At 44.8% G+C, this 24,836-nt stretch overlaps 3 protein-coding genes across 7 annotated transcripts in view; 2 read left to right on the top strand and 1 right to left on the bottom strand.

Moving 5' to 3' along the window:
• The first annotated feature begins 665 nt into the window (after nt 1–665).
• LOC115387752 (tripartite motif-containing protein 16) lies at nt 666–6,266 on the top strand. The gene is made up of 5 exons (XM_030090597.1): nt 666–726; nt 5,248–5,274; nt 5,386–5,448; nt 5,643–5,782; nt 5,859–6,266. The coding sequence occupies exons 1-5, from the start codon at nt 705–707 to the stop codon at nt 6,264–6,266; spliced, it is 660 nt and encodes a 219-aa protein (XP_029946457.1). The 5' UTR covers nt 666–704.
• An 854-nt stretch (nt 6,267–7,120) lies between these two features.
• Nucleotides 7,121–12,815, bottom strand: emc10 (ER membrane protein complex subunit 10). 2 transcript variants are annotated; one of them, XM_030090596.1, is made up of 8 exons: nt 12,688–12,815; nt 12,480–12,546; nt 11,744–11,856; nt 11,552–11,665; nt 10,181–10,365; nt 10,003–10,096; nt 7,977–8,074; nt 7,121–7,388 (listed from the first exon to the last, which is right to left on the bottom strand). In XM_030090596.1, exons 1-7 carry the CDS (start codon nt 12,778–12,780, stop codon nt 7,988–7,990), a joined length of 753 nt encoding a protein of 250 aa, XP_029946456.1. In that variant the 5' UTR covers nt 12,781–12,815; the 3' UTR covers nt 7,121–7,388; nt 7,977–7,987. The 2 variants fall into 2 exon arrangements, with proteins under 2 accessions (XP_029946456.1, XP_029946454.1); XM_030090594.1 differs by lacking the exon at nt 7,977–8,074.
• An 8,645-nt stretch (nt 12,816–21,460) lies between these two features.
• The window catches only part of mybpc2a (myosin binding protein Ca), a 59,797-nt gene continuing 56,421 nt past the window's right edge, over nt 21,461–24,836 (top strand). Inside the window, exon 1 of one of the 4 annotated variants that reach the window (XM_030088931.1) lies at nt 21,461–21,559. In XM_030088931.1, coding sequence (XP_029944791.1) covers nt 21,538–21,559 — 22 coding nt within the window. In that variant the 5' untranslated portion in view covers nt 21,461–21,537. The remainder of the gene's footprint in view (nt 21,560–24,836) is intronic. The other 3 variants (XM_030088930.1, XM_030088929.1, XM_030088927.1) reach the window with 3 other exon arrangements.

Raw genomic sequence — 24,836 nt, forward strand, 5'->3', positions numbered from 1 at the left:
TTAATACATCCCAGCTCAATTAAAAGTGGACACTTGAGCTGGCTGATGGTTTATGTCGGCCCGGTTACAAGCTGTTATTTTGAAGCTCTGACTGCACCGACGCCGCGGTCCGTTTTGGCAGCAGCCGGTGAGTGATAGTTTCCTGAAACGATGACAGGCCCCGCTGTGAGCCGCTGGCCTCGTCTTCACATACCGACGTCTCGCACTCTCCACACACAAAACCACACCTATGGCTGGGGCTGGGCTGGGCTGGGGCCGGGGCTGGGGTCAGAGCCGGGGTCAGGGCTGGGGTCGGGGCTGGGGCCGACCGCCCGCTCTTCGGGGAAAGCATGAGATGTTGTCGACGTGACGTACACGCGTCTGCGGATTACGTCCCACACTTTATCATTAAAGATGGCGTGCGGGGGCCATGTGCCGTACACTCTGGGTACGCCATGCACATGCCCGGCCCATGTGTATGCAAATGAGTGTCCATACTTCTGGACATTTGCTTGTCTCCATCAAACCGATGCCTAGAAAGGATCGGGCGGTCGGGGGGGTTCATGTGACAGGATGGACCATCCCTGTGGAGGACTTAGATCCAGTCCCCCACCCCCCCTCCTCCTCCTCCCTGGAAGGTAATAAGAGGGACCCCCCCCAGGGCACGAGCAGACACAATCCCCCACCGTCTGATGCTGAGCACTGCAGCGAGCTCCTGAACAATCATGCCCGTTCCCAAGAAAGCAGGTAAGAAAACCGTCCTCACCTCAGACCCTGAGGACACCTGGGAAGGGGATCATACCATGCATGGCCCAGATTAACTGCTGAAAGATCAGACTGAACTAGATTAAACATTGTTTCATGAAATACTAGGTCTTACATCAGTAGAAAAATATTGAAATATGAGAATTTCAAGGAAATTAATGATCAAGGTTGAAGCTATATCAGGTAAAACTGAATAAATTTGCCATGTAATCTAAGTTTTGATCAAATATTAAATCCAAAATGCAGAAAAAGCGACATGATTTTCTGCTCATCAGCACTTTTCATTGTATCTGAGGTCTTCCTGTATGAAGAAACCTGCTCATATCACTAAAATGAAGTTTTCTCCCATGGAGTGCGAGATCCGCCGTGCAATTGCTCAGATTTATGCCTTATGTGTGTAAATGACTCAATAACCACAGACATGCCACAGGCTGACCTGGCAGGACCTCCATTTATGGCCGCTCGTAGAGTTTTATTACATGTTTCATACTTTGTTTATCCGATGTTATGATGTGGAATCACCCCTGTAAGTCAAGTCCAGCCAAGCGCCTGTCGTCGCGGCCGATCCCGGGATTCTGCTGCTTTTCTCCGGCCCATCAATCATGTCCACAAGGGGCATGAAAGGCCTGGTTAAGGTTTCTCCGGCACATGCTGGTCAACAGACTCTCTAATGTCACAGCGACGAGCGTTTGCGGTTTCCGAGCTCGTGTTCCCGTCCGTCAGTCTCTCTGCCTCAGCATGCAGCGCTGCGAATGCTTCGCTCCAGGATGGACGATCATCACATTAACATCTTTTAACCTTTTGGATCCAATGAATGCAGCGCAGTATTACAATGAAGAAGTAGCTCTGAAATCCAAATTATGTTATTAGTTAAAATTTATTGGAAAAAACTGCAAAAACATCTTTGTGCACTCTCAAAAAAAATTTAAACCTCAAGTAACTGTAGAATATTTTACGAGAAATATGAGTTATGTAATAGTGCTGATAAAGAATATAAAAAGCTTATAAATGGAAATATGAATGCTGCAATTAAAAAAAAATCACAAAAATGTTTTGATTCATGCAGAAAATCACTGTGTAAAATCACATTATTCATAAAAATCACACAGTCTTCACAGTTTCCAAAAAAGCAGTTAAGATAATGTGGAAAATGCAAGTAAATGTCACAATATAATATATTTTCACACCATGAAATCTGGAACATCTTGGTGGCATCATGTTTATTACTGTTGTTATTATAGATCACAGGAAAACTGTAGGAAATCTTTAGAACAAGGGTGTGAAACATAAGGCCCGTGGGACGAAACAGGCTGGCAAGAGGCTTCACTCCGGCCAAACTACCGAGACGAGATGAGATATCAGATGTTGGTGAAAACTATCAAAGCCGTGCAGTCAGGAGGAGTTTGTAAAAACATAAATAATGCAAAATCTTATTAAGCGTTTTGGATCATTTCACGTTGCGTCATATTGCATCATTAAAACTGGCTTCATGTTGAAACTGTCATATTTGGGAGCAGTAGTTTGGTTTTGCAAAAATGTCGACATTTTCATCTTGTACATTCTGAGAAAAAAGCAAAAGAAATCTTTAGAGTTTAAATCTAAAGGTTATTGTGGCTCCATTTCACTGGTCGGACGCAGTCAAGGTGAAAATGTGGTTCATGTGGCTTCTGAACTGAAATGTATTTGGAAGATCAAAGTAATATTTATATTACTGCAGGAACTCACAGTGCGCATCCCTTTAATTTGACCTTTTAAAAAGACTCAATGATTTACCAGAGCCCCTAATTTTCTGTCTTTCCACCTCCTGACTGCGGCCGTCCTCCGGCCGGGCTTCCTGCCACACAGTCTGGACTTCTGAGAAGAACAAAGTCCGGATCAGTCCGGCTCCGTCTCGCCCTCCTGCTGCCTCAGTGGGATGTTTCGAACCTGATCTGCTCAGATAGTGTAGCTCCGTCCCACTGCGAGGGGAATCCGCCCAGCGCAGAGGCAGACCTGCTGACCTTCCAGAGTAAACATCAGGGGAGTCCAGGCTGACCTTTCCGCTCCTCCTCAGCTGTTTATTGGTTCGATCACGTGTCCAGACGGACCACGGAGCCACGCTCCGCTCTGATGGAGGTATTCCTCCGGTAATGGCGTCAGACGCGTCCGTTCATCCAGGAGGTGTCCTGTTCGACGCCCCGGCTGCTCTGTCTCCGTTACGTCTCGGTCGAGCCATCAATCTCGCTAAGGATCTGTTTATCCCGTCTCCTGTTGATCCCGCTGGGCCGGGCCGAACATCCACGGAGCTGCCGGGGGGCCGGGCACGCCTCCAGATCGCCCAACTCAAAGTGTGAAATCTCACACCGAGGTGACCTGAGGCGCTCCAGCAGGCAGATGTGAAAGACATCTTCAGGACCTGAGAAGCACTGAGGGCCAGTCGCTTCAGCTCGTCTTCAGATAAGAGCAGAGCGACAGCGATCATGGAGGAGGAGACAGCGTTTCTTCTCTGGAAGACTTAAGAACTCATCATTCGATGGACCGCTCCCTTCTTATACAGATAATAAAAGTGTTATGATTTGTTCAGAATTTTTTTTTTGCACTGCGTTGTTTCATATTTATCATTCTCAGGTTGGAGCAGAGCCAAGCAGGGTTTCCCCAAATTACCTCAAATATGTTTTTGTACTGTAGGAGAAAACATGAAAACACAAAATAGGGGGAAAAAAAAACTGAGTGGAATCTCCCTCTGTGAGGTTCCGCCTGTTCTGTTTCCGATTAAGAGATCAGAGAAGGTGAGGAAGCAAGACGAACGACGTGTTCTGTCACCGGTGACTTTCAACTCGCCCGATTTACTGCGTGGATTTCGTGACCTTCACGCTATCCCGCCTCCGTCCTGCCAAACCTCCGGTCCGGAGCCCCGAGCGGCTCAGCATCAAGTCCTCACACGATCCCCGTTCCAGTTCCTCTTCTTCCTCTGCTCGGACCGGTTCGGACAGATCCAGGCTCAGATTTGATTTGGAACCCGATCCTAAGCCCCGGTAGGGTTCGATTAATACGTCTGCATGCTCAGCCGATTAGCAGATCGTCTGGTCTTAGTGAGTCCGGGCAGGTAATTACTTCTGGCACAATGGTCTCCCGCACAACAGCTAAACAGCGTATATTTAGACTTTTTAATTACAGCAGTATTTCTGTCACCCGAGGAAGACGCTTCGAAAGCCAGCGAAGTTAAAGATGGCACGCTCGTCCTCCGCTGACCCCGGGAATACTGCGAGTGCTTCGGCAGCGCCTGCGAGAACTGCTCACGCTTCGGGGAACGCCGCGACGTCGCCCTCAATCATATCCGGCGCTCGCAGATGTGACGGCAGCCCCGCTCCGCGACCCTCGCGTTGAGGACGACGCCGTCATGCTGACGGCGTCGTCCTCAACGCGAGGGTCGCGGGGCGAGGCGGGGGCGCTTCCAGAGCGTGTTTTTGAAGCCTCAATACTCCAGCTCACCTCGTTCAGATAAATGGGCTGTCAAAGGTTTATAAAGTTCTCTGCAGTCGAGAGGCGTAAAATAACACGACGGCGTGGAAAAAACCCTCCGGTCCGACTCTCCTGGATCCACAGCGACCTCTCAGCGAGGGTCTGAACTGCTTTAATGTGAGCCGCTCTCAAAATGAGTGGAGGAAAATGGCAGTTTTTAGCATTAAAGAGGAGATTTATGAAGGGGAAGGTTAAGCATGAGGAAAAGTGTCTTCGTTCCGGCTGATGCCTCTGCAGCGGCGAGCGCCGCCTGAAGAAGCATCCTCGTGAGGATAACGGTGCAATCTGGGCCGAACCAAAGGGCAGGCAAATCAAAGCGGGGAAGGCGGGGGGGGGGGGGGGGGGGGGGGGGGGGGGGTGGCGGCGGCTCATTTTGAGAAACGGTAACAGGAGAGCTGTGAAGCTATGCAGAGGGGAGACGGACGGAGCAGGAGGAAGAGCCAGTGACAAGACAACACACACAACAAACACGGCGAGCAGACAGGGGCTGTGTTCTCAGAACCAGACCCCCACCCTCAGCGGCCACCATGTAAATGTATGCTCGGACATCCAGATGCCCCCCCACCCCCCCACCGCCCCACCCCAACCCGATGGTGAAACCGGAGTCCTGGAAGGAACGGGGAGATGCATTAATCAAACAGACTCCTCTGATCTGCAGGACGTGAAGGCAGGCGGTGGTTCAGAGCAGGAGAATGTGGGGGGTGGGGGGGGGGGGGGGTCTGAAGGTGAAAAGGTTTAGGCTTCGTTTACAAAAAGGCATCTTCAAGTTCACCATTTTTAATGTCCGTTTACAACACAGTGGCACTTGGAGTCGCTGAAAATGTAATTTCGTTGTCTCTGTCATTTGCATGTAAACAGACATTGTTTTGAAAACGTTTCCATTTATATTAAACTTTTATTCTGAAATGTTGTGGTTTAGTGGACAGTGGAGCGTTCAGCTCTGATAATCCCAGATGTGACGGATGACTCTTCTTCTTCTCTCTTTTTCTTCTTCTCTTCCAGGAAGAAAATCCAGCACTGCAGCAGAAGGTGAGGACCAGCATGCACCACTGCTCTTATTTACTTTTTGCCAGTCTTCTGCATTTAATGCACAATTGTTCAATACTTACTTTTTCTTTTTTTGTTTGAATCTGTCTTCAGTGAAGCTGCCCCCTTATGAGCCAAACATCCCTGAACCGACCACCAGGGCGGACTTCATGAAGCGTAAGTCCGCCTGAATCGAAGAAAATTAAACACAGTTAACAACATAAATTCAAGCTTTGATGTAAAAGATTGTTGAAGTGTGGATCAGAATGTAAATGTAAAGAAACTGTTTTGTCGCTGAGCCTTGTGCGGTTCCTCATTAAGATGTTGCTGGGACTCATTGAGGTGTTTTTTCCGTGTCGTTTTGGCGTCAGACTGGTTCCCCCTCACTCTGGACGATAAGACGGCTCAGAAGCTGCTGTGGATCTCTGACGGCGGCGCCAAGGTGGCTCGCTCTTCGGACGCCATCTGTCCGTACCCCAACAGGCCCGAGAGATACGACCACTCGCCTCAGGTACGACACTCAACACGGAAACGTGAAATCTCCAGTTGAGTCCGGCTAACTTAAACCACATCCGTCCCCGTTCCAGGTTCTGTGTAAGGAGGGCCTCCTGGGCTGCAGGGGCTACTGGGAGGTGGAGTACGAGGGCTGGGTGGTGGTGGGCGTGGCCTGCGAGAGCGCCCCGAGGAAGGCCCAGGACGGCGCCTGCGGGCTCGGGGAGAACGCCAGCTCCTGGGGGGTCGGCTGGTCCGGATCCTGCTTCCAGGTGTGGCACAACAGCGAGAACGTGGACATCCAGATGCCCCCCGGCTCCACCCTGGGCGTCTACGTGGACCAGCCCGCCGGCGTGCTCAAGTTCCTCCTGGTGGAGGGCGAGGGCGGCGAGAAGGCGGTGCGCCTCATCCAGAAGTTCAAAGTCAACCTGCAGGAGAAGATTTACCCCGGATTCTGGATCGGCACCAATTCCTCCTGCCTCCTCCGGAAGAAGGATCAGTGACACAGCAGGGGGGAGAGCTGCAGGGGGGTGGGGGTGTGTCTGGGGGGGACTGATAGTGTATATTTGAAAGAGTGAGGGTGGTTTGTGATGTTTGGGGAACAAAAAATGGAGCCGTTACGGCATCTCAGTAGATTATAGCCACTTTCTTAAGTGCATGAAGAAAGCTTAAAATTTCTGCATTTTACCCAAAGACGTCTTTTTGGATATTTATTGAAGCATTTTAATACGCTTAGAAAAAATAGTTGGGTACGTTTTTATGTCAGAGGACTATGCATGAGCTCAGAGTGCCTATTTATCTTTTATATGTGCTGAATTTAGTTAATAAATGATGATAATGTGAAGAAATGCTGCTGAAGTCGTCTGTGGGTTTGTTAAATTGTTAATGTGACCTCCAGCGCCTCCAGAGGGCAGAGGAGACATTGCAGGACTTTTTTTTTTTTTTTTTTAATATATTTAAATATGAAATCATGCACATTTTCACCAGGAGCATTACCCATCATGTTTATTTTTTAATGAAAAACTTCGGATGGTTTTCAAGGCTCCTTTTAGTGACTCAAAACACCATCTTGTGGTGAAAACATGTAGTGCACAATGAAACAAGGTTCAGTTGGAAAAGTGACTTCAGTAAATGTCAGTACATTTGTTTTTCTCTAATCCGACTGTGTATTGGAGAATTATTATACCTTAAAAATAAAGAGATATATATGATATCATATATACCAGGCTTTTGCTCTGTTGATATCCTGGGATGTTATGAGAGTAAACATGATTAGTAGGAGGCAAAGCGTATTTAGTTTAAATTAATTTAAGATTAAAAAAAGTGAATTATGCTAGCTAAATAAAATTCAAATTCATTCAAGTAATAAATACTTTATTTTCACATTAGTATTAAAAAGGCAGTCGTCTGCAGGGCACATTATTTCCTCCGTACTGTACAGGTTGTGTGACAGGTTCCTTAAATAGCATTATGTACAGCAATTAAAAATGGGTTCTAGATCTGTCGTCTTCTCTAGCTGATCATCGGCCTCCCCCGTTGGCCGCTCCGCCGCCGGCGCCGCCTCCCGATTGGTCCTGAGCGCCGGACATCATGAGGAAGAGGACGAGAGGCACGATGTACATCCACTGCAGGACAGACAGAAGAGGAACAGACGGCGTGAAGGGAGCATCTCTGATCCGGGGATTAAATCAACTGAGATCACTGACAGTTCCAGACTTGCTCGACCCAGATTAGACTGAATCTCTGAACAGAAAAGTGAGGAAGACACGCCGGAGAATGAAGGTCTGAGGGTCAAACACCAAACACATGCTGCCGTTAATCACAGTTTTAGATGGACTTCCGCTTCAGGGATTATCAGACTGAAGAGCGTTTGGCGTTAGACCGAAAAACAGGATGCAGAAAAGAAGGGCTGAGTCGAAGAGCAGAGAGTCGGGTCTCAGTTAAGCGTGTTTCTGAGGCTGTGTTCACACCAGGGCTGAAACGAGCCTGTTTAGAAAACAAACAGGATGCTGGAATGCTTACAGCGGACCAACTGGTCTTCAGAAAATTCAAATTTCCATCCAATTGATAGCAGATTTGGTATTTTCCTCGCTCCTTTCAAAACTTTGTTTATTCAGTGTGAGCACAGCCAGTGACGGAGAGAGGAAGGAGGGAGGAGAGAGAGGAGAGAGAGAGGAGGGAGGACAGAATGAGCCACAATAAGGAGACTGTACTTCAGCGGGCCTCAGCTCTGCTCTCTGCCTCCCCCTGCTGGGGGCTGTGCCGAATTGGTGGCCATGAGGAAGATTGCACCACCCAGAATCAAATACCACTGCAACACAGCACAGCAGCGAGTCAGGGGGTCAGTGAACGCAGCACGACACACACACTCAAACACACACACACACACACACAGCACAGAGAGCAGGACTGGCAGGAGAGTATCGGAGGAACGGGTCATGTTCATGGTCCCACTGCTGCTGTGGGTGGAGTTAATACTTCTTCTGCACGTGCTCAGTAACGTTTCCCTCCAGACCGTCATGACTCCCAGTCCAGACGCTCCTGGACCTGCTGGTTTTAGACTTTAGACTGTAATAACAATCCAACTTGCTACAAACGTCCATGAACTCCCACTGTTAAAGTTTAGAGCAGATTATTCTCTGTGCAAAAGAAACCACAGCACCGACTAGTGGCCTAACCTGGTGATTACACTGGTGCCAGTGTTTCTGCTATTTCCATGTAAACCAATGTGGTTTTCAAAGCCGCGTCAAAGCTAAATCCATCTCAACCGGAAACACAAAAACGATGCATTTTACTTGCAATGAGGAGAAAAACACTTTGACTCAAACTGAGACCATCGCACAAATCTTTAATCCCAGGGAGAGAAATGCTGCTAACACTCAGTTAAGAGCAGACCCAATCCTTAAAGCGATACTTCAACATTTTGGCAAATTGGCCCATCTAGGGCAATTCGGTAGTCATTTAGAACAGCATACTTACTTTTTTTGTGAGGGCGAGCTGTTGTTTATTCAGCGGTGCGTCTGAGGAGAGCTTCACGGCGGACATAATGGAAGTGGACGGTACAGTTGCTTCCCTCGTCAAACTCATCAAATACACAATCCAACAACCCCAAAACACACTTTGGTGGACACGTTATAATCCGCACATTCACTACGCTGTGAAACACCAACAAATAATATTGTAGCATTACGACATTGAAGCAAATATTGGGAACTACTTTTTCTTTTGAGATCACTACGCCCAGACGTCATGTTTAGTAAGTAGTTCCGTCTTAGCAATCTTCGCAAAAAAACGCTCAATCTCGTAATTTTGCATTAATATTTCACAGCGTAGTGAATGTGGGGATTATAACGTGTCCACCAAAGTGTGTTTTGGGGTTGTTGGATTGTATTGGATTGATGAGTTTGACGAGGGAAGCTACTGTACCGTCCACTTCCATTATGTCCGCCGTGAAGCTCTCCTCAGACTCACCGCTGAATAAACAACAGCTCGCCCTCACAAAAAAAGTAAATATGCTGTTCTAAATGACTACCGAATTGCCCTAGATGGGCCAATTTGCCAAAATGTTGAAGTATCGCTTTAAAGAGGCGTCTAACAAACAATAATGTCATAATTTGGGCTTTTTTCATGTAATGTTACAACTCCCCAATAGTGTTATTAGTTCCTTTATCCTAAAATTGTTCGTTCTGTGTCTGAAGTGATGTTGAAAAAACTGTAAAACATTTAGTTTTATTTGTGAAAGACTGGGGTTTGTCTTATGAAGCTTAACTGGAGAGCATCACCAAAATAATCAGGATTAGATACAAGCTGTCAATTTAACTGCTTATAAAATGAATTTTTACTCCAATCCAGAAGCTCCGAACACTTTAATTCCAGGAGGAATGGAGTCAAAAAGTCAGTGAGTTTTTACACAAAATCATCTGGACGCTGGAAGCAACGTCAGCGGCTCGATCGTGAGGGTGACGGTGTTCAGTTAACTAAGAGGAAGAGGCCACAGGTTTGATCACACACATCTGCTCAGGAGCTTCCACTTAAAATCAAAGTGCTGGCTTTGCGTTTCTCTCCACACATGTTGCGCTCACACAAAAAGTCAGAGTGAGTCTGATAGAGCAAAGAGGGGAAGAAAAAAAAAGAGCTTAACAGGCATTTTCAATTATTCATTAAGTACACAGGAAATTACAATCATTACAGCCCAATTACCCGAGGCAGGGAGCCTTATCAGCACTTCTCAGCACTCACATATTTAGCGAAGAAGGATTTCTGCTCTTGTGGATTCTTCCCTTTCTTCTCAGATTCCTGCTCCATCCGTTCGAGGAACAGGGCCGTCTCAGGTCTGCAAGGGAGTCAGCCGAATGAATACATGAAGAAACCCCGGGAGGAGGGGGTGGGGGTGGAGAGAGGGGAGAGGCGGACCCACCCGGGCGCCGTGACGGGAGCCACGATGCTCAGCGTGGTGTTGAAGACCTCCAGGTCCACCTCGTCCTCCACCTCGGTGCCGCGGCAGGCGCCGGGCAGCGTCACGATGGAGACGCCGATCAGGTGTCCGGACACGTCGGTGTGCAGCGTGATCACGTCGCTCAGGTGAGACTCCACCATGGCGCACTGCGGGGAAACAGCCAGACCGTCAGCCTCCCTCCCAGCAGACCCCGGGTCTGAACCCTCCAGGACCGGAGCAGCTCTGCTCATTTCACACCAGATACGTGTCTGAAGATGAACAACACACTAATGATTTAAGTTTCACAGCTGATATTCATTATATTCCTCTCTTTTATGGCCATGTTTTTCTTTAGAGAGATTTTTCTTTTTTTCAGGGATTTTACTTTATTAACAATATTTAGCATCTTGCCTATTTTAGTTGCTATTTGCGTTTTACTGGTCACAGTCATTTAACACAAAACATTTTTTTGCTTCACTTTTGGCATTTTTCTTTAATTTTTTTTCTTTTTTGTCATACCCTGAAAAAAGCTACACTAGCAATTCTAAATATTATTTTAACTGCTGCCTTCCTCGAGCCCACCCTCCACACAAACAAAAAATAATAAGTATATAGAATGCTATTTTATCCATTTTTACCAATTTCAGCTGCACTGTCTGTATGTCAAACGTTTGCACACATCGCAGCACAAATCCATTTCCAACAGTGTGAACTACTGCATGAAAATAGAATTACTACTGAAGAACGATGCAGCACAATCGAAACATTTCATAGAGAAAAACCTGAAAATACAGTTTAAAAGTTCCTTAAAAAAGAACATGGCTTCATTATGACTTTTTTCTTGTTTTTTTCTTCAAACATCTACAGCAATATTTTGGTTTTTTTGTCCTGGTTTATTCTTTTCTTAAAGTGTTACTATATTGGTGTTTTCAGAAGTTAAAGACAAAAGGGGCTGAACAAAGAAAACCACATATCTATTAGCTAAAACAGGCCTGTAAGAAGCTATGTGTCCAATAAAATAACCTCAGAAATAAACTGATTATTTATATAAAGCAGCAACTCTCCATGACACAAGCTGGCTTCACTAACCTGCAGGCCACAAGTCAACCTTCCAAACTCGTCATTTAAAGAGACTAATTCTCCCTAAATGCACTGAGGGAAAATCAAACGCTGCTTTAAGATGAGGAGAAAAGTCCAAGCTGTCATTTTCTCATCTAAATTGAATCAGACAGAGAATCATCGGATTAATTAGACACATTGAGGAGGCAGCCGAGGCTCAGCTGGTGGAGCCGGTCGTCCATCAAGAGGTCAGAACCTCAATAAGAGCTCCTCCTGTTCGCGTGGCGCACTCACAGCTCTGACGAAGGCGGTCAGGTACCCTTCCAGCTGCCGCTCAGACTGTCGGTCCGCCTGCAGGTAAACTCGGGGCACTCGGATCCTGTAGAGACCGTCCACGGCAGCCACTTCCTGCGGGGTCACACGGCGGACAGTTAAAACCCACCCATCACAGCTGAGTTCGTCTCAGCCTCGCTCCTGTGTCTGCACCTTCAGTTTGGCTCGATCCTCCTCCGACAGCGGGTTCTGCGTTACGGAGACGCTTGGCTCCCTGCCGGCCTTCAGCAGCAGCGCTCCGCGCAGGACAAACTTCGCCCCGTCATCTGAAACAAAAAGAATGAGAGACACCTTGAAAACACACACCGAAACATTTCACCTCATTGTGTTTTAAAAGATCAAATCCACAACAATATTTACACAGCAAGCACAATGATAGAAGAAATTGAGAAACATATGAGGATGACTTGAGGATTCATATTATAGAAATAAATCTACTATCAAGATAAAAAATATTTAACTATAATGAAAATGGTCGTGTTTACATTTATTGAATTCTATCTTAGGTGCAATTGAGTACATTTCAACAGCTCAGCATTGTACTGACTTCTTTATTCTGATGGAATTTATTTTAAAATGAAATCACTGTCTATTAAAACAGTTTTATATGTGTGTGTGCGCAAAATATAACACTATAATACATGTATAGAAACAAAAATATTCATATGTCAGCTCCTTAATCGGAGCTTCAAAATGCAGCTCCAAAAAAAAAAAACAAAAAAAAACTATTATTAAAGCTTAAAAAATGTTTTTAAAAGGAATGTTGATATTCTCCATAAGGACAGCACATCACTACTCAGTGAGCACGCTAGCACTCAGTTAGCTTCAAGCAACAGCAACAAACGAATCAACAGCTTCAAATATCAGATCAACAATAAAACCAGCTCACCGACTTCAAAGGAGTGTTCAAGAGGAACAGAGAAACCGCTGAACTCAGTTTCTAGAGAATCGCCGACCTGGAAAGAACCACAGAAATCCAGTTAGCCTCTTAGCCACGGTGTTAGCACGAGACTGAATGCTAACAGGCTAACACGATCGGTTACTCGGTATCTGCGGAAAATTGAATAAAAATTAAAATGACGCGAGCTCACGCTCACCCTCCTGCCGTTGTTACAACAGGCGAAATCCGTGCATAGATACGAGAAAACCAGGGAAAGCAGAGTGATTCTGCAGGGAAGCAGACGAGACATTTTGACAGGAAGACAGCGTCAAGCTAACCGGAAACACAACACCGGCACTTCCGGTACTTCTCAGAACAAAACTACTACGACAGTAAACGTATTTATTTTCCCTAAATTTGTGAAAAACAGAAAACTAACGCTTGTTGTGTGCTATTTATTGGCTTTTTAAAGGAAGTTTTAAAGGATTTACGTAATTAAAATTCTTTTGTTGGATTTTTTCATTATTATGTATATTTTATTATCTATCTATCTATCTATCGATCTATCTATAACTGTTATTACATTAATTTATTATTATTATTATTATTATTATTATTATTATTATTGTCATTATTATTATTATTATTATTATTATTATTATTATTATTATTATTATTATTATTATGTCGTCATATTTTACATATTATGTTACACACAAGTGTCCCATTAACTCAACATCATTAAGAATTTCTCTGGGATTTTGTTACATCACTAATGTTTACTGCATTTAACGTTAACATTACACAATTATATTATAGTTTCCCCTTTTTTCAAAAAAAATTTCAGTCTTTTTTTAAGTGGACTGTCAGCTCTGAGCTCCTCTCATCATGACCGGTGTGAAGCTGCTGTTTCCATCACTCATCACTCGGTCCTCCCTTTATGTACATCACTCCTGTAACTTAGCCTGTCTCACAGCGATAATGTGCCCATGCAGCATTCTTCAAGTTGTGTGTCGACCTACTTGAGCTGGCTGTTTGTGCATGCCTCTCAGCACATGTCATCTCTCTTCACTCCTCACTTCTGTCTCCTCTTCATGTCAGCTGCCTCGCTGTAGCTCCCCATCACTTCTTTAAATCCATATTTTTAGCAGTTTGGGGTTTACAGGAGTCGCCTTGCATTGTTGACAGAATGAAACTTATGTGCTGTCTTGTAAGGTGCCAACAGCAATTTGGATTTTTATTTTCTTAAAAAAATATGCAGTCATCTTTTTTTTTCTTTTTCCTTTCTGGTATTTATTTTCTTGAAAACAAGATTTATTTATTTCCTCCTCTGTATAATCCCTTGCATTCCCTGCTGATAATATTGTATAATACGAGATGAAGCTTTTAAACAGTGATGTGGAAGGTTCATCCTCTGCTTTAATAACCTGTTTTCATTTTTACGTCAGGCTTGTGTCTTTTCACTGAAATGAATCACACTGTACTTTTAGTTCAAATGAGTAACATTCCAGTGAAAATGCTGCAGATCAGCATGCACTGACACATGCTGGCCCAGCAGAGGCTGCTAACAGACCAGAAAAGCCCCCATCAGCCTCCACCCTCCCCAAAAGCCCTCTAAAAGGGCCATTTTTTTATCAGCTGAATAATAAATATTTATGCCCTGTGATGAAGTGGAGTCATTCATGTTTAGTCAGCAGTTTGTTTTCCACCCTCCCTTAAGTTTTATTTACCTGGATGTGCTTTCAGAGGGCAGGATGTTCACAGATCTGCTGCAGCACTCGCCTGGATGTGTGGATGTGTGTTTTATTGTGTGACAGCCGTGTGTCTACATCAGGCCGGAATGGACAGCTGCTCACATCTGGCATCTCAAATGACTTTTTACGAGCGGATTTTATTCCCCGGCCAGAATTTCTTATTTTTATCCATGTGGATACAGTGGCCACTTATTCCCAGTGGTTAGCAGAGGCTGTAAAACCTGAGGACAGGAGTTGTAGGGGTTATTTGAAGCCTTTATTTGACTGTCACCAGAATGTTGCCCATATTGTTTAATGTAGCCACATTTATGGCTCACCCAGGAGTGAAGCTTGTAAAATTTTAAGCAAATGCAGGCTGAGAGGGTTCAGATTCCTCTAATGTAGTGACTTTAGAGCTTGACATTTGTTGATAGGGTAATTTATCTAATTTGCCTGCTTAAAATCTATACTTAAAACTGCATATAAGGAGACAGATTGTCTAAATAATGATTATTATGCTTATAGTTCTAAACATTTATACTATTTTAACATGTCTATTACTGTTTGTTTTTTAGAATTGCTCTCATACATTGTGCTAAAATCATCTTCAGAAACCTAATGTAACTGTTTTAACTCACTTGCTACATTAAATCTTCTTACTGTGATTGTTATCAATTAATCATTCAAATGTTATATTTTCATGTATTGTGGTACAATTCAAAGTGCTGAAGGAAAAGTGGATTTAAAATAAGAAATACAAAGAATTACAAATAGGATATACCTTTCAATGTCAAAAAAAGAAAGATTAACACAAAACAGATGAGCCCATTTCAAACACACAAAAAACATTTGGAGAAAAATGTAAAAACATACTTAAAAATATTTCAAATGGGACTGACAAATGAAAAAAATAGAATAAAATTAAATGAAAAAACTTGCAAGAATAACATAAGATATAAAATAAACATATCAAAAATAAAAATGAAAATAAATAATTTTTTATTAGTGGATACACTCACACTGAGCAATCATTTCCAGAGGGACTGATTTCAGCGTAGCACCGATCCAGAAACAAAGTGTTTTATATCAGAATTATGAGGAGAATAAAGCGTAGAATAACAGGTTAGGGAAGCTACGGACTTTTAGACATCTGCAGCAGCTTTTTATAAAGATATGAAGGTAAGTTTCCACTGCGCGGAGGCAGGCTAGCTGTGGCTAATGCTAACTCCGTTCACTGCAGCAGTGCTGCAGGTGCGGCCTACGGCTCTCTGAAGGGATCCTAATGTTCCTTTCAAAGAGCCGCTCTAAAGACTGGCTTGAAGAGGGACTGATCCCAGATCCGTATTCCATTGTGGGCCTGTTTTTGCGCAGTTTGCATGTTCTCTCTCCAGGTGTTCTTCCATTACCTCACACAGTATAAGGACAAGCTTCTGAAATGACCTGCTGCCTCTCAGGCTCTGTCTGGCTCTGTGGAGCAGTGGTGAGCTGTCCAGGGTGTCATCTGACCTTTAGCTGGGATTTGATCCGGCACCCATGACCCCAAATTAAATAAAGCACAATAGAAGGAGAATGGGTGGAAAAGAGAACATATTATAAAATCCAGGCATTTCTCTTTTCCTTCCTGAGCCAGTGCACTTAATGGCAGGTTAGAGGAAGCAGAGAGGACGAACTTTATGGTCGCGCAGGTCAGTTTTGTCCTTGGTGTGTTCATTGCGTGCCTCCAGCTCAACAGGTTCAGCGAGCACAGGCGATGAAATGTGGCACATCCCAGTCAGAATTTATGGCTCGTTCTCCTCCGTCTCTGAGCTCGTGAGCATCCAACCTCAGCTCCAGCTGCTAATTCAACTGAGGCCGAGGTGGCCAAAAGGCCGGTCAGCGGTCCAAAGGTCGGTTACAGGGCATACCTGAGGCCTCACGGCTCGGCGTATCTTTAAAAAACAAGATATCAAACCAGAGAGGAGCAGAAATGAAGTTCAGGTTTCTGCCATTCTGCCAAATGTGATTGATGTGATTTATTTCTCAATGCTTATTCCCGGCTGGAGAGTTCTGCTGACATGCAGTAAACCCCGTGTGGGTACAAGTGAAAGACATCCATCATTTTAAACTTGAACTTTTCAGCATCGAATCAGTGAAAACGACTTTTGGATCCAGTGTTAATCCTCTGAAGTTCAGAATATGCACAAGTCCGACCTACGTTTCGACACACGACCTGCTTTAACCTTGATGTTTTTGTTAACAGCACCCTTTAAATTCTTTTGGGGAATTACCAGACTTCATCCCCCTTCAACTGCTTCCTGATTTATGCAAATAACACAGAAAAAAACCCCACAATGACAAAAAGTTGTCAGAGTATTAACGAAAGTCTGCATGCAAAGACATCTGACAAACTTCGAATTTCTAACACACAGTCATTAAAGTTGATGCTCAACCTAAATTAATTAGATACTGCTGTTCTAACTGAATGCAGAAAGTAAACATTTATGTTCAAATGTCATTCGTGTGGTAAAAACAGTTTAGTTAAATGAACTGCAACTTTACTTACAAAGATCGTAACATAACATAACATAACATAACTGTAACGCCAGCTACATGTCATTATACAATAAAAAAATCAGAAAATCACTACTAATGCTGCCAGTCTGTCCATCCATCCATCTAGGATAGATGCGTCAAAATAAATAAATAAATAAATAGATGAATCTGTTAATAAGCGGTGTCAATAGTTCAGAAAATAATTAATTGTAAATCCTACCAAATCAATCGCAAAACTAATTCCATAATTTCTGAACTTGTTATCAACACACAAAATCACCAATTTACTGTACAAAAATGGTATATTTTGAATATTTTAGCTAAAGTGGAGCATATATTTTAATGATTTCACATAAAAAAAAAAACTTACAGATGTGGAATTTGAACCACCCAACATTAAAAAGTTGAGCTGCTCAAGGGCAGGCCACTCTATTTGTCTGTTATGACCAAGAAAAATAATTAAATGAACTAAATAATTAACTTGAAAGTAACAAAAATGTGACATTTTTCTCTTCTATTTATTTTCTTCTAAAGTTCAATAAAACGTTGGTTATTGTGACCAAAAATCAAGTTACTGTAGTTAAAGTGCAATAATATCCAGCGTCTTCCGTCTCTCATGTATTCATTAATGGCTTCACAGGACTGATTGGGATGTTGTGATCCACCCCGCGCTGCCGTGTCTCTTCCCTCCATTTCAAAGTGGCGGAGCTGCGTTCGCAGCATATGGAGCCGGATTCCCCGGGGCTCTGCCTCTGAAGCCGTCCAGGACCGGCCGTCCTCTCTCTCTCTCTCTCTCTCTCTCTCTCTCTCTCTCTCTCTCTCTCTCTCTCTCTCTCTCTCTCTCTCTCTCTCTCTCTCTGGGACGAACCATTACTCTCTGTCACCGCCGCTAAACAACGGCGTCAACCTACCATCCCGAGTCAGACGTGAAAACATGTATATTTATGCGACGGGGCGACGGGGCTTTCGCTCTGAAGGAAGACGCTGTCACTTCCTGTCTGCTGAAAAATGGAGCATCATGAAAAATGAGAGAGAGAGTCAACAAAACCGCTGAAAACACGAAGTGAGTCTTCGTAAAGTAACTGCTTAAGTAGGTAAAGGGTCCGACAGACCTAAACGCTAATCCTGCTTCTGCAGACGCCGAGACGGGCCGAACCGTCGCCTCTCAGATGATGAGTCTGGAACGCTCATAACAACTCGGCGCCGTTACCAGAATCGATGCTAATGAGAGACAGCTGCAGTGAACCCAGCAGCTAAGAAAACAGAATAATGAGTCGAAGCAGGCTTAATAATGCCGGAGACCGCCGGCTTCGCTGATGTTTTCCTGTGTTCGCTGCTACAAGTGCGTCCTTCTCGTTGTAGCCGTGCGACCTCTTGTTACTGTAAAATCATTTTTTTGGAGCCGCTCTGAGAGAAGAAAGGATAATTTAATTTGTGAGCGCTGCTGCACTCCGTGGGGTTGTTCAACGGGTGCTGACTAAACCCTGCTTATTAAAAAAACACACAAAAAAACCTTACATTCACAGACTTATTGCAGTTCTTCAAAGGAGAGGAGCTCTGACCAATCACACATGAGGAGGACGGCTCTTTTACTTGACAGTTTGTGCAGTGAGTAAACAATAAACAGTGTATTTTTCAGGCTCCATGTGTTCCTCTGCTTCCTCCCTCCTCAGACTGACATGTGAAAACTCCTGCCCGGGCAGAGGGAACCTGCCTCGGCCGGCTTATCGTGCACTTCAGTGAAGCTTAACTAATGCAAGCGTTAAATAACTCTGGAGTCATGCTCTGCGGCAGATCACTGGATCATGTAGGACACCTATAGTTAGTCTCCTATATCCACTTCAAATCCACAATACATGAATAATCGCAACCTTTTCAAAGAGCCCAGTCGCGCTTTAAATCTCTGCTAACGCACCTTCAAAGATTTAGTGTTTATTAAGACAATACAGCTTCAAAAAGTCAAGTAATGTAAAGTTCTGATGTGCACCGGGTGCAACAGACTCAAGGACCTTTTATGTCCCGTTCAAACAGCTCTCCGTAATCTTCCTCGAGGGTATTTTGTTCTCCTTGAACATCTGACTCTCAAGTTGCACTTGCCTTAAATAGCTGATCGTCAACCTCTCTTTCTGACTTAAGTCGTCTCTTCAAAATTAAAGTCTCCAGGAATGTCTATTGTTGCAGCCAAGGTTATGGCTGCCTGGGCGGGTCGGGGCCGCGAGGAGACAAACGCAGAACAGGACAGTTCTATATAGATGAATAAATGGAAAGTGAAAAATTAGTGAATGAATAATTTAGAAGTGCAGCTCATCATTCGCATCTCTGGTCTCCGTTCCCAGTGAAAGCAGGATAAAGCTTTGTAATGAATATGTTTACCGCATGTGAGATACGTAGAAAACAGCATGTGTGTGTGACTGCTGTCGTGAGGGTGATGGGTTGCAGGAGCTCCACAGGTCAGTGACCTCCCTCTAATGTCAATGACCTTGAACCTCTCGTCCTCGGGCGAGGGCTCGCCGTCCCATAAAATCCAGCCGTTGACAGCTACAGCCGCCCGACAACAAATGGGTCCGTCAGAGGAATGCAAGGCTGCTGCTGCTGCTGCTGCTCTGCTCGTTCATTTCTCTTTTTCCTCCCTCCCTTCATTCTCCCAGGAACTGTGAGAAAACGACGGCGGTGTGGAGGACCGTCGGGAAACAAGGCTGGAGATCTTACCTCACTTTAGGGACACGGTAAACAAAACCATTTCCTCAATGCTTCTCTACCGGCCGTCTGGTTATGACTCAGTTGATCGATCATTCGGTCGTTTCTCAGTTGGGTGGTTGCAGGCTCGTTCTCCCACCTGTCCTGAACTTGTCCCTTAAGACATTAAACCCCAACCTGCCCCCAACAGATGAGCCAAATGTCTTGGCTTCTGTAGCTTCCTCTGTTTGTGAGCGTATACAGAGAAAACCCCAGTATCTGCTGGAGTGCGAGATCAAAGGAAGACTTAACGGTAGAGATCATCACAGCAGCTTCGTCGAGGTCAACATAGTTGGGTTTGGGGACTGAGTGTGGTCAGAAGGACAGGTGTAGGTACACCGGCAGACTCCAGTCAAACTGGTGTGGAAGCACACCAATGGCCCCACTTATCCATGAGTTTGAAGTAAAAATACTCAGTCTGATTTATGCATTGTGCATTTTTCAATTAAGACAATAATTGACTTTCTTGGTCCCTTTGAGGGGAGCGTTTGTCTGTGTTTAATCCATCTAATCTTAACCACACATAGTGGTGGCAGTGGGTCACTTCTGAGCTGCACGCTGGAGGGCTTCAGAGGGGTTCAAACCCACAAAACTCCAAACCAAGCTCACTTCTCTGACCTCAAGAGTTTGAAAAGATGCAACGCAAAAGATGATGTCTCAGTCGTCTTAAAGCAAAATGAGGGTCACCTTCTTTGTGTTTTAAACAACTTTAATACAAGGATAAAACCTTGATCTTAATGAAGTAATTCAAGGTCTGCCTGGTAAAAGACTTCAGGATCAAGCTAGTACCGAAGATCATTAGCATATTTTCACTGACGACGCCACATTTCTCAGCAAATATTGTTTGATTGATTATGAGCTTGAAGTAAAATGTGTGTTGGTTTGAATTTATAAGCAATTGTATCATCGGCATAAAGTCGAATTACAGTTTTAAAGTTTTCACCTGATTTTAAGCGATAGGTCTCTGATAATTCTAAATTATATATAATTCAGCATAAAAACACAGAGATAAGTTTAAGAATTACATGGCAACATTCTGAAAACTAGTTTTTCATGTTGGGCCACTAGTAGGTGCTGTTATTTGCTTTTGCCGTGAAACCACACACACATTAAACATTTACTATGAGACTTTACCGACAATCGCATGGACAGAAAACATTGCTGAATTGCTCTTCCAGGAGACTCTCAACTCTAAAACGTCCACATCCTGGGAATCCTGGGAGTCACGCCACTCTGGAGGTTAGTATTGTTGTTATTGACCATCGTGCAGTAGCAGTGTTTGGAGAGAGAGCCTAAGTGTTTTCAGAAAGTTGCATATTCCCCTGTTTGGACAGAGTCGACAGTGTTTTCAAAAAGTTCCACTTTCGGACCATTTTCAGAATACTGTGTTTTCAGTGGCTCCAACCAATGATGTCATGTAAAACTGTAACCAAAAGGCCTCGATTATGTTTCTGTGTGATTGGGCCTTTTATGTAAACACTTAGACTTAGTAGTTTTGGGACATAAAAGAATTAAATGTGGATTCACCGACTTTTAAAACCCCATCTGCTGCCTCTTTAAATTAAAGAAATATTAGTGTGTTTGTTTTTTGACCCGACTGGCCCCCTAATAGCGGAAGACGTTCCGCGGCGGCACCTCCTCAGCCAGATTGTCAGGAGCTGATTAGCATCAGTCACTTTAATGTTCTGCCTCCAGGGCCTAACGAGTTAATCAGCTGGCAGGTTGTCCCGAGGGCCGGACTTGTCTTTATGGCTCTGAACCACTTTTACCCCCCTCGTGGTGTCTTCCTTCTCCTCTTCAAAGCCCTGCAGGGGTTTCAAATGACAGTCATTCTGTCCCTCGCCTCCTGCCTTGTTCCACTTGTTGAGGAGGAGGAGGAGGGGGGGGGGGGGGGGGGCAGTGGCAGAGGGTGAGTGGAGGCAGTTGGTGGGGGTATGAGTTGGGGGGGGGGGGGGGGGGGGGGGTGTTGAGGGCATAAAAAGGGATGAAGGAGGAAATGCAGGCAGAGCAACTGACGAGCAGGGAGGAAGACGCTTTCCGAGGAATCCCTATAAACAGACACAGACATGCCTGAGCCCGAGAAGTCAGGTAAGCCGGAGCATCCTGTGGGATTACGATAGGAAAGTCACCGATCAAAAATCAAAAAAGAAAAAGAAGTGGGAGCTGCAGAGTAACGAGGAGTGCTTCAGATTTACAAGGAAAAAAAGCAAAGTTTTAAAGCCTCATTTTTAACCCACTCCTCTCACACACACACACACACACACACACACACACACACACACACACACACACACACAAAGCACTTGACTTTTGGATCGATTGCAGCATCGTTGCATCACTTCACATCACAGCTGAGCTTTTTTAAGGTCATTAGTAGTTTTTTTTTTTTTTTTTTTTTTTTTTTTTTAGGTTAGTCTGCTGGCAATAAAGACAGTAAAACACTCAGATCATGTCGACATTCTGCAGAGAAACTCTGGTAAAATTCCTCTTTCACATAACAACCCGTTCATTAGTGAGCACGCAAGGCATTTTATGAGTTTGAAGCTCATGACTTTATTCTGTCGCCTCTGAATCCTTGATTTTGCTTTTTGCACTGCAATGGAGGAAATATGTCTTTTATGAACATAAGCTCTTTATTTTTCATCAAAAATGGCAAAAATACCAAATTTAACAGAATTTATGGCTTCAATAACTGTTTTCCTGTGATTGAGAAATACTGGTTTTATTGATGAGTTTGTTTCATTCAGAGACAAACAAGATGTTGTCAAAAATGAATTTACTGTAAAATCCTGAGTTTGCAGTGGTTAAAAAAGCAAATATGCAGATTATATGTTTGAAGACAGAAAACTGTAGTATTTTTCTGTTTGTGGTGTATTAAAAAAAACGTGAAGAATTGTATATTATATTAAGAAATTCCATCAAGAAAATGATGCATTTTTTGAAAAATTATTTTTTCTGAGCATATTTTAGTCTTAAAAACCAACATAATTCTTCCATGTCTGAATAATTCACATCCAAAATTGAAAAGTTTTTATAATTTTATCAGTAGAAACAAAGAACTAATATTATGGACTTCTGAAGATGTCGTCATTGTGGAATGGTTCTATTTTTAGATTTACAGTCACTGTGATGAAACCCTTTTCTAGTTTTGTGTGACATAATTTACTACTATATATAAATTTTAACCTGTGTTATTTTGAAACACGGAAAACTCCTCAGTCTCAGCCGTCTGCTCCTTAATGGAATAAAAGCAAACAGGCAGTCGCCGTCGTCTTGCCTCATCGCCAGTAAAACGTCCTTCTGTTTTCCCTCCGCGCCATAAACTGCCTGGAAGTGACTGAAGGATATCTCACCATATATGCGGCATCGCATTTAATTCCCCGAGCACATGAACATTTATCGAGCGCCGTCGCAAGTGACGCGGCGATGTGCACGTTGTAATGTGTGTGCGTGGGTCATAACGCTCTGCCGCCTCCGTCAACGGCGAGCCCGGAGTACCGTAAATCCTGTGCGGAAATGAAGGCGTGCAGGAGGAAAACGGCGGGCGGAAGGGAAGGGGGAGGTAACGCGCTGAACCAGGCGCCCCGGCTCAGTCGGGTGTGCCTCGCGTCGTATCTCTGCACCTCAGACTCCAGATCCGTTTGACCCTGATTACCTCCCCCGTTCTGTTACCGGCGTCTCCGCCGCCGGAATCCACCGCGCCGCCGCAGAGCCCCTCCGCCTCCTCCGCCTCCTCCTCTGACATGGCTGGACGGAGAAACTCAGAGATCTGTTTTGCTTACGGAGCGCGTTCAAAGTCAAAGTGTCCTCAAAAGTCTGCTTTTAGAGATGCACGTCAGCGCCCGTGCGTGATTTGACGGCCTGAAATCTCTCCCCTCCAGAGGAGCTTATACCCTTTCCCTTTTTATTCTCCCATCGTGCAGTAATTCCATCCCTTGCATTTCATTATATCTCGCCGCTGCCATGCCAGTCCGGTGTCCTGACATCACACATATTATGTTCCCGACACCACATTACTACCTTCTCCCGGGCTCCTCTTGTTCTTGTGTTTCCACCCATCCCGAATCGCTGCCCCTGTGCTGAACCTCGTCACACGTTCTCACTCGCGGAGCCCCCCTCTGCCACTGTCGATCAGCTGGTCACGGCTCATGTGACTCCCCCGGGGCGTCTTGCTCTGCACACGGGGAGGCGGGGGGGGGGGGGGGGGGGGGGGGGGGGGGGGGGCTCTTGAAGCCTTGGTGATCTGGACCAGGCACGCATATCAATAAACAGCCACAGGAATAGTTCTGGAGTGTGAGGGTGATGGCTGTGGCCTTGTAGATCCATGAAGTGCAAGACGCCGCTGGAGAGGGAGGGGTGTGGACGCGCTGTGATATCCTTGTTGACCCACATAGGAAGAAGACACAGACAGACTAACAAGTACACACATTCAGACTGGAGTCTGCAGAAGACCTTCACTCTCACTGAAAGTCCTCCTCTTCTTCTACCCTGATTGACACGACTGTCTATCCAAACTTTTCTTTACACTCTGTTTGCCGTGTTGAATTTTGGGGGTTTTTAAAGACTTTTCTCAAACTTCTGAAGTGCATCTTGTGGCTCTGTGCCATTTTCCAAATCTGAGGTTGGTTAGATTCCCCAGTCTTACCCCGTGCTGGGACGAGACGGCGAGCCCCAGGAGGCCTCCGGTGGTGTCCGGCACGTCACCGTTAGCGTGTGAATGTGTAAATGATTGTAGGTGTGAACGTGTGGATGTGGCTGTTCAAGCAAACGAGGGTGTCCGATACTTCCAGGAGCTCTCGTACTGGCGAAATCCTCCCGACACATGACGTCGTTCGTCAGCAGCTTCACCCACAAGTACACGAGAGAGCACCAGTGACGTCCACGGTCTGGAGGATCTTTACAATTAAAAGTAAGACAGTAAAATGATGTTCTGAGAAAGATCGTTTACAGAACACCAACAATTTAATCAGCAGAGACATTTGGACCAGTAGTTCGGCCGATGTCGCTCATTAGTTTAGCTGCTCAGTGGATCCTGTAGCGCCATGCTACATGCTACTAGCTAAAGAGTTTTGATCTCCTAAAGGGAGGTCCTGGAACCATTTCTCTACAGTATTTATGTGGAGTCATAAGGTGTCTTAAAAGAAAAGGGAAGTATAAGAAGCATTGGGTGTATTTTATAATTTGCTTTGGTTTTGCAAACACCTTTAACTTTCAGGCCCTTGAGCTGAGCAGCGCAGCATCAGGCGTCCAGACAGCCTGATGGCATCAGCCGTCCTCCTGCCTCGCTTCCTGAACCGTGCGCGCTCGCTGCAACCAGCCAGTCACACAATAATTAGACCTTGTGCGGCGGTTTCGACGCTGATAG

This window comes from Salarias fasciatus, chromosome 4, assembly GCF_902148845.1.
Source record: "Salarias fasciatus chromosome 4, fSalaFa1.1, whole genome shotgun sequence".
Taxonomy (NCBI): Eukaryota; Metazoa; Chordata; class Actinopteri; order Blenniiformes; family Blenniidae; genus Salarias; species Salarias fasciatus.

Excerpts from the sequence above, each read along its gene's own strand:
- LOC115387752 (XM_030090597.1), top strand. The coding sequence starts at position 705 with ATGCCCGTTCCCAAGAAAGCAG. Across the intron at positions 5,449-5,642 it reads CAGGGCGGACTTCATGAAGC|ACTGGTTCCCCCTCACTCTG; the intron begins GTAAGTCCGCCT and ends TTTTGGCGTCAG. Across the intron at positions 5,783-5,858 it reads GATACGACCACTCGCCTCAG|GTTCTGTGTAAGGAGGGCCT; the intron begins GTACGACACTCA and ends TCCCCGTTCCAG.
- emc10 (XM_030090594.1), bottom strand. The coding sequence starts at position 12,780 with ATGTCTCGTCTGCTTCCCTGCAGAATCACTCTGCTTTCCCTGGTTTTC. Across the intron at positions 11,666-11,743 it reads AGGATCGAGCCAAACTGAAG|GAAGTGGCTGCCGTGGACGG; the intron begins GTGCAGACACAG and ends GTGACCCCGCAG. Across the intron at positions 7,389-10,002 it reads AATCCTTCTTCGCTAAATAT|TGGATGTACATCGTGCCTCT; the intron begins GTGAGTGCTGAG and ends TCTGTCCTGCAG.